This window comes from Mastomys coucha, unplaced genomic scaffold (genome assembly GCF_008632895.1).
Source record: "Mastomys coucha isolate ucsf_1 unplaced genomic scaffold, UCSF_Mcou_1 pScaffold6, whole genome shotgun sequence".
Lineage (NCBI taxonomy): Eukaryota > Metazoa > Chordata > Mammalia > Rodentia > Muridae > Mastomys > Mastomys coucha.
The window spans coordinates 95348024-95357242 of NW_022196912.1; the positions used below are offsets into that span (position 1 = coordinate 95348024).

Here is a 9219-nt window from a genome sequence, read left to right on the forward strand (position 1 = left end):
CCCTATGTAGTCAAGTATAACCCTGAACTCCTGATGATCCTGCCTTCACCTCTCATGTGTTTATACTTGTTTATAGGTATGTCCTACCATACCTAAACAAATGTATGTTTCTGATAAAAATGAACCCATATAAAAGTTTTATAATTATACAGATTTATTAATAAACATGTTACAATGATTCAGAAAGAAAGTAATTTTAAAAATCACTTAAAAACAAACAACCAGACCCATAGTGTGTAGCCCTGCCTGTCTGTCCTGGATTCACTGTGTAAACTATGTTAGCTTAAACTCATAGAGATCTGCTTGCCTCTGGCTAATGAGAGCTGAGATTAAACACATGTACCCCATGCTCTACCTACTTTTACACTATCAACTTCTAATACTTCAATTCCCTTTAAAGCCAGAATCTTGCTATGCAGCATAGCTAGCTTTGGCCTAGTGAATCTCTCTATCTCCTCCGCCCCCCTCTCTTTCTCTCTCCTCTCTCTCTCTCTCTCTCTCTCTCTCTTTCTCTCTCCTCTCTCTCTCTCTCTCTCTCTCTCTTTCTCTCTCTCTCTCTCTCTTTCTCTCTCTCTCTCTCTCTCTCTCAGGTTTTTTGAGACAGGGTTTCTCTGTATAGCCCTGGCTGTCCTGGTACTCACTCTGTAGACCAGGCTGGCCTTGAACTTAGAAATCTGCCTGCCTCTGCCTCCCAAGTGCTGGGATTAAAGGCATGCGCCACCACTGCCCGGCTCCTAGTGAGTCTCTTAACTTCAGGTCTAAGTGTCAGGTTTACAGGCATGTACCAACATTCCTGGCACTCTTGGAGAATTCTGATAAACTGTCAAAATATTTAGATATAAATCCCTACACACATTGTTCTAGTTTCTTCCATGAACTACAAATGAACTACAAACATTTCTCTAAAAGGACCGAAGAGGAAAGTGCCTCACCTTGATAATCTTTTCTACCCCAGAAGAGCAGATCATGTAGGTGTGGGGGTTAAAGCGAACCTGGTTCACGATGGACCGATGCCCCTTCAGCACCATGAAGGCTCCATTGACCACCCTGCCAATGCCACCTAGGAAGACAGAGCAAATAAATCAAATGATAACAGGTTCCAGCCATGACATATAAGCAGCTCTCAACAGGGCTGAGATGTTGATCCACTGTGAGAGCAGGATGCAGACTCTTTAGATCCATTGCTGGGAACAGAGGGACAGAACTCCCCTCAGCATACGTCTCTTACCAAAAGCCTTTATTCAGCCTGCAAGCAATGCCCACACCCGTCCCCAGCAATTCCATTGTCAATGACCCAAAGCAACTTAAAACATCACAGTTTTGGTCTCCAAGTTTTAATCTAAATGTTGTATTAGAAAAAGCAATAGAGCAATATGAGACTGAATACTTGGGTTGAAGTCAGGCTGCCAAGCCAGGAGCTTGCAAAACCAGGAACATGTGATGATATAAATACACAAGAAGTCTTTAATCTGTTTAACTCTCAATTTATACTAAGATGACATTAGAGGGAAGAAAACAGGATAACACAAAGAATCTTTCTTTTGCCCTTGGACAGCAGGAGAACTGGATACAAAGGAGATCTGGATCATAGTCATAATAGCAAGTACTAAGAGTAGGAAGGAGGACCAGTGAAACAGACGGCTTGGCTCAGTGGATAAAACACTGTTGCCAGCCTGACAATCTGAGTTCACTCCAAGGGCCTCCTACCCATGGCAGGAGTTGTCCGCTGACACCCATTGCTGTGGCACACAATAAGTACCAGGGGCCTGGAGTGTGTTAACAGAGTAAAAATATTTTCATTAATGAACTTGGGCTAGATTCAGGTTCAATATCCTGGCATTGGTATTATACCCACACAGGGACACATGCATTGCATTCTGAACAAGGTTGCTCTGAGCTCTCACACACAACTACGTACAGCTAATAAGACAGAGCGTGAGGTATCCAGACACAAACCAAAGAGTGTTATTTGGTCAGTGGATACTTTGTGCCTCTACCATGGAGGCCCAAGATCATTAAGTACGGTTTCTGTTCCATGTGTCTGCCCCACCCCACAAATACTCTGACCAGAACTCGCTCTAAGTATTTCTCAGTATTTCAGCGAAGGAGCAACAACTATAGCAAAATGCTTTTCCCCACTAATCTCTTTCTAGACATTTTTCCACATTTGGCCTACTGGATAAAGTAGGCTGACATGGTGGGATCCAGGCGAGTCTGACCTGTGAGTCACAGGCTGCATGTATCCCAGGATAGGAGTGTAGCCTGACATATCAGGCATGGAAGGTGGGAAAGATGGCGTGGGCCTCCTGAGGAGAGAGGGATCCATAGGAACCTAAGGACATATAATAGCTGTGTACATACAGGGCTCCCAGCATTCCTCAGGAGCATCTTTTAGTTCTGCTGCTGCAACTTAAAGGAGAAAGGGTTTATTTTAGCTGACAATTTCATATTATAGTCCATCACTGGGGCAAGTATTAGAGCAGGACCTGAGACAGCTGGTCATTGCACACCCACAGTCAAGAGCAGAAGTATTCAGCCAGGTTCCTACCCAGATACAGTGCAGGGCCCAAATGGCACTGTCCACTGTCAGGCTGAGCCTTCTCACATCACTTAAGGCTATCCAAATAGTCTTCCAGCTAGATGTGGCAGACCACACCTTTCACTCCAGCTCTTGAGGGGCAGAGGTAGCTGGATCTCTACGGGTTCAAGGCCAGCCTAATTTATACAGTGAGTTCCAGGACACCAGGGCTACAAAGTGAGACCCTGTTTCAAAAAATCCAGAATAAATAAAAACAATCTCCCACTTGGGAGGCAGGTGTACTTCTGAGTTCCGGGCCAGCCTGGTCTACAGAGTGAGTTCCAGGACAGCCAGGGCTACACAGAGAAACCCTGTCTCAAAAAAAAAAAGAAACCCTAATGGTTTTATTTCCTCCATGTATCTCTGATCTAACTTTAGGGCCTAGGTTCAAGCCACCACCACTCCTCATATGTCTCATGAGGCACATAGTATTTCTCCCCATTTCTCTCCTTGAGAGCTCCACTTCTACTGCATACCCTCACCTCAGCAGCCAGAGCAATCCTTTTAAATGACACGGAGCTCCTCTGCTCATCATGTTCTAATGGTTCTTCAGCTCCTCAGTGTCCTAGTCAGGGTGTCTATGCCTGCACTACACCATGACCAAGAAGCAAGGTGGGGAGGAAAGGGTTTATTCAGCTTACTTCCACATTGCTTACTTACTTCATCACTAAAGAAAGTCAGAACTGGAACTCAAGCAGGTCAGGAAGCAGAAGCTGATGCAGAGGCCATGACTTCCCCTGGCTTGCTCAGCCTGCTCTCTTATAGAACCCAAGACTACCAGCCCAGGGATGGCACCACCCACAAGAGGCCCTCTCCCTGCCACCTAGATCACTAATTGAGAAAATGCCTCATGGAGGCACTTCCTCAACTGAAGCTCCTTTCTCTGTGATAACTTCAGCCTGTGTCAGGCTGACACACAAACCCAGCCAGTGCACTCAGTAAGTCCCTCTGCTGAATACCCATCCTCCTTTGTTCCACTTACTTTGGACCTCATCTCCCACTGTGTATCCCCTGTGATACCCTTGCTCTGTCTCAACCCATTAGCTTCCATGTGTGTCAGAATACACCGGGGCCACTCCTGCTCGCTCCCCATGACTGAGTCTTGCCTGTATTTCCCACTCTCTGAGGGTTTTGCTCAATTGTAGACTTCTCAATGAAGCCTCTTCAGAACATCTAATCAAAATCTGCATCTACTGACTCCCCAAGTCATACTAATGCCATTCCTACACCCCTTAATCTGTTCTGTTTGCCATTGCACAACTAGACATTCTGTTATTCATGTCTGCTGTTCCTTGTGTGAAAAGTTCCCTTCGCTAAAAGCAAACCCTGTGATGATGATAGGATTCTTGTCTCTGCTGAATCCCCAGTCTCTAGAACACTGCCTCGCAGCATGTTTCCAATAAATATGTGACGACCAAACTGAAACATGAATATATAAGACTACAGAATACAAGGGGGGGGAGCTCCACTTGTGGGCTCTATTACCCACCATATGGATTTATCCAGATGTTTCTTTGTCTCTATGTTTCTGATGCTAATTTTGGATGTTTCCTTTATAGCATTTTACCGTAGTAAGAGCTAAGAAACAAATGTAATTAAACTCCCACCTATCCTTCATAATGCTTTAAAATGTCAATTCTATGAAAATGTTACTAAACTCCTGGAATCTATTCACATTACTCTTTTTTTTTTTTTTTTTTTTTTTTTTTTGGTTTTTCGAGACAGGGTTTCTCTGTATAGCCCTGGCTGTCCTGGAGCTCACTCTGTAGACCAGGCTGGCCTCGAACTCAGAAATCCACCTGCCTCTGCCTCCCAAGTGCTGGGATTAAAGGCGTGCGCCACCACGCCCGGCTTTCACATTACTCTTAATAATTCTGTTTTTATGGACCTTGGAGTCCTCACATGTCTTGAGCCAGCGATCCAGAATCCACTTCTAAGTAGAATATGTGCACTTGTAGGTAAATACCTTTTTGATCACTCCTCTTACAAGTCAAGAAAGTATTGGCTGGGAATGAGGCTCAGTGGTATCACATTTGCTTAGTATATTCAAGGCTCTTGGTTAAGCTCCCCCAGCAGTGTTAAGGAAAATAAAAGTATGTATCTTTTCATGATCTGTCCAAATAACTTTGCAATAGTGTCTTCTCAGTAAGACACCCAGTAAGTAAATGAATTCAAGTAAAGCCCTCATCATGCGCTCTGGAACAAAGCTTGAAGGAGAAAGCTAGAGCTATAACCTGCAAGGACGCGGCTTGGTAAACAGCAGCTGAGAAAACGAGCCCACTTCATTCTTGACCCCATTGAGAGAATTAAGAGTTTACAAATGGGGGTTGGCGGCGGCGGAGCACGCCTTTAATCCCAGCACTTGGGAGGCAGAGGCAGGTGGATTTCTGAGTTCGAGGCCAGCCTGGTCTACAGAGTGAGTTCCAGGACAGCCAAGGCTACACAGAGAAACCCTGTCTTGAGAAAGAAAAGAAAAGAAACAACAACAACAAAGAAGTTTATAAATATGAAGAGCAAAAAACATTTCTCTTCTTGGCACACTTAGAAGAGAAGCCCAAAGAAGTCTTAACATTTCCAAAAGGTCTGAACCAACAGTTCGGGTTTTAAGTTTCGAGTCACAGAGAAACACAGTCCAGGATATTGACAAGATAGAGGGAGCACTGGCTGTCTTTTGGGGAACATGTAACCACTTCAGAGATGAGAGAAGCCAGATGGGGACAACAATGCCCTCAGTAGAGCTTCAGCACTCCACAGGAAGCAATGCTTAATCATACAAAGACAATTATACCCAGCTCTTCCTTCATCTGTACTTCATATGTGTCTGTAACCAACTACGTGTGGCCAACTGAAAACAGTTGCTTTTCCAGTTACAAGGAAGGAAAAAACCAGATGCCTAAGCCTAACTCACTGAGAACAAATGTACATCTAGGAAAAGTAAGAGAGCAGATGAAATGGCTTAGTGGACAGAGGCAGCTCCCATGACAGATGTGCAAAGCTTGATCCCTGGGACCCACACAGTGGAAGGAGAGAGACAATTTCTGCAGGTTGTCATCTGACCTTTGCACACATGTACTCGTACACAGAGAATAAAGTTAACTATAGAAGAAAGGAAGCAATAGTTTCTACACATATATGCAGGCTGGCAAATACACTTTATGGCTGTTTCTAGCCTCCTGCTTGTGGGGTGGCTGACAGGACTTGAGAGTGAAAATGCATGGTCCCCTTCTACTTGAGAAAAAGTCTGTCAAAAAGGGAATCCTTTAGAAGACTTATGACTTCAGCAGTCTTCATGTAAGAACCACTAGGATTCATGGGGAATACAAAGGACAATGTCTCCATTCTGGATGACATTGTTTCTCTGTGTAGGCCACGCTGGCCTCAAACTCACAAGAGATCCTCCATCTCTGTCTCCCGAATGTTGGGATAAGAGGCAGGTAGCACCACTGCCTGTCCATCCTGCCTTTTTAAAAGGAATGTTCAAAATGGAGGAAACTATTTGTTTTTTTTGTTTTTCATGACAGGGTACCTAGAACTGTAGACCAAGCTGGCCTCCAACTCTGTGGGATTAAAGGTATGTGCCACCACACTAGGTAGGAGAAACTTTTTAAATTAGGAGGAAATCACTGAGTTTGTAAGTACTCTCAGAGTAATACCAAGAAGGCAGACACTGCTGCTTTGGATGACATTAGCATTCTTATTTTACATGGGAAGAATCGGGTAGGAAAGGTTACAGTGTTTCTCTAAAGCCCCCAACTTTAAGATGAATGGATCAGGAATTTAAAAATCAAGACTACCATTTCATCTGGATTATACCTTGTCCATAAATAATAAGGTCAGGGCAGAGAGTGATATAGCTCAGTGGTAGGGCACCTGTCTAGCATATATGAAGCTGTAGGTTCAGACAACAGTAGTGCACATATGCACAGCAGAGAAAGAGAAGAACAGAAACATGTACCATAGAATTAAAGTAGACTCACACCTCAGGGAAAGCTGCTCTGAGAAAACTTTAAAACAAGTTAGAAGAAAGAGAAATACAAATATTTAAAGATTAACCTGTCTCTCCTACTACTTTGCCAAATCAATTACTTCCATATGTAAGTTACTAGAAAAAAAATGCTTTGGATCTGCACTGATCATAATACTCCTAGCAACAGCAGAGGCATACATATATTTAACTATTATTATTAGCACTCAGGCAGAGGCAAGCAGATCTGAGTTTGAGGCCAGCATGGTCTACATACTGAGTTCTAGGTCAGCAGAGCTACATAGCAAGACTTCGTCTTAATAAAAAGAGATTTGTGTATTTATGTGAGTGCTTCTATGTGTGCGCCTGCACACCCCACACGTGTATGGTGCCCAGAGAACAACCTGCAGATCTGCAGAGGATAGTCCTCTCTTTCTACCAGGTGGGCCTTGAGGACTGAATTTAGGTCATCAGGATCAACAACAAAGGCCTGCTGAGTCATCTCAGAGGCCGATGTCTTCTATCCACCTACATATTGTTTTAAGAAAGCTTCTAGGACTATTAAACTATGTCTACAAACACCTTACACAATAACAATTTTTGAGGTCTGCCCTAGACTGTTCTTTAACCATGACAGCACTAGATCTTAGGCCTGTTGCTCCTTTCCCTAGCTGTGTACATTAACTTCTGGTCTGTTTGTCTTATTTGCAGGATTACAACATACACAACTGATGCCTTTACTTCCACTCAAGAGATGTAAACATTCTCACAAGTGTTTTCTTTGCCACAGCAAAAGCTCCTGGTTCTGACCTAGGGATTTTGAAAGTAAGTTTCACCAAGTGAAAAAAGGAGACCTAACCTTGCTCGGTCAAGAGTTTGACATGGGTATGGGTCTTACAACAGAAACAGCCTCCTCAGCTCCATCTGAAGTCTCACAGGAGAGAGACAGCTCAGCGGTTAAGAGCTCTCCCAGAGCTCCTGAGTTCAATTCCCAGCAACCACATGGTGGTTCACAACCATCTTTAATGGGATCTGATGCCGTCTTCTGGTGTGCATGAAGTCAGCTACAGTGTACTCATACACATAAAATAAATAATTCTTAAAAAAAATCAATTTCTTTAGAATTTGTATAGCATTAAAAAAGAAATCACACCTCAAATACCCAAAAAGAAAAGAAAGGGGAAAAAAAGAGCCCCTGGCTTTGGCTCACACTCAGGATTTTCAGCATTTGGTACCCACTATAAAGCACACAGCAGGTATTTAATTAATGTTGATTGCTTGTCAAGTATTAATTGTGCCATTAAGGTACACAATAGTAAGTCAGCTTTCTTTATTTGCTTACCTTAGTATCTTATATTCGACAAGTAGGGCTAAAAAGGGAAACCATGCTTGTCCTCAGTCCAGAATCAGTTAATTTAAAAAGGCAGGAGGATGGATTAGGTCATTTCTGTCTGACACAATCAAAACAAAAAACTCAAGAGCCACATACAGCCTTCAGATATGCTGTTTGCTTTGCTGAAACTTGCCGAACATTTTTTAAAACTATGAATTAATTGCTAGTATTTAAAAATTGGAGGGCCAGAAGGATGGCTCAGCAAATAAAGGAATTTGCTGCTAAGCCAGACGACCTGAGTTCAATCCCTAGGAATGGTAGGAGAAAACAAACCCCAAAAGTTGTCCTCTGATATCTACATGTGTGTCCATCCACATGGTTATGTGTGCTTGAGGGCACATGTGTACATGCGTGGGTGGGCATACACATGTACACACACAGTAAATATAATTTTAAAAAGCAGAGCTATTATATTATAAAAAAGAGATGTCAAGCATTTCTGAAGCCAGTCTGAAGAAAGGCTGAGAAACCCCCCCCACCCCACCCCCAGAGAGCAGCTACATCACCACATACCTCTCTAGAGCCTACTTGCTAGGCGCTGCTCACCCAAGTAAGCCTGGGTGCTAACTGATGGTGACCTTAACAGGTTCCACTATGGGAATATAGGCTGTAGGTGGAATCAAAGGAAAATCTGGAGATCTGGGAGAACCATAGCTCCAGTTTGTTGCATGGCTCTTACAGTTATATTTTTAAATTCTTTTGTTTTGTTGTATTTTATTTTAGTGTGTATATGTATGTGTGTGTGAATGGGTGGGCTTATTCTTGTGTGAGTATGTGTATATGTGTACACATGTGAACGGGTGCAGGCTTACTCTCGTGTCAGCATATGTGTGTGTATGAATGGGTGCGGGCTTACTTTTGTGTATATGTGAGTGTGTGTGCATCAATAGGTGTGGGCTTACTCGTGTGTGTGTGTGTGTGTGTGTGTGTGTGTGTGTGTGTGTGTGTGTGAGAGTGAGAATGGTTGTGGGCTTAGTCTTAGTCTTCTCTTAGTCTCCTGTTATCCTATGGGATCTGGGGATTAAAATCAGGCCTTAGGCCAATGTCAGCTGAGCCATCTTGCTGGCCGTTATAGCAGTATTTTAATGGTCCATCAAATAGTTTCTGTATAATAGACTTAAGATAAATAGCAAGTTCTAGGCCAGCCAGTGCTAGCAGGCTCTCAGGCAGACAGTGATATCCTGTCTAAAACTAAACCAATAAATTGGGTGGTGGTGGCACATGCCTTTAATCCCAGCACTCGGGAAGCAGAGGCAGGCCAGCCTGGTCTACACATCCAGTTCT

General features: G+C 43.4%; 1 protein-coding gene across 1 annotated transcript in view; it reads right to left on the reverse strand.

The window, feature by feature from the left end:
• Dcaf5 (DDB1 and CUL4 associated factor 5) overlaps positions 1 to 9219 on the reverse strand; it is a gene marked incomplete at its 3' end in the record, with an annotated part of 97409 nt that overhangs the window by 17594 nt on the left and 70596 nt on the right. Inside the window, exon 8 of the mRNA XM_031357729.1 lies at positions 933 to 1060. Within this exon, the coding sequence (XP_031213589.1) occupies positions 933 to 1060 (128 nt within the window). The remainder of the gene's footprint in view (positions 1 to 932; positions 1061 to 9219) is intronic.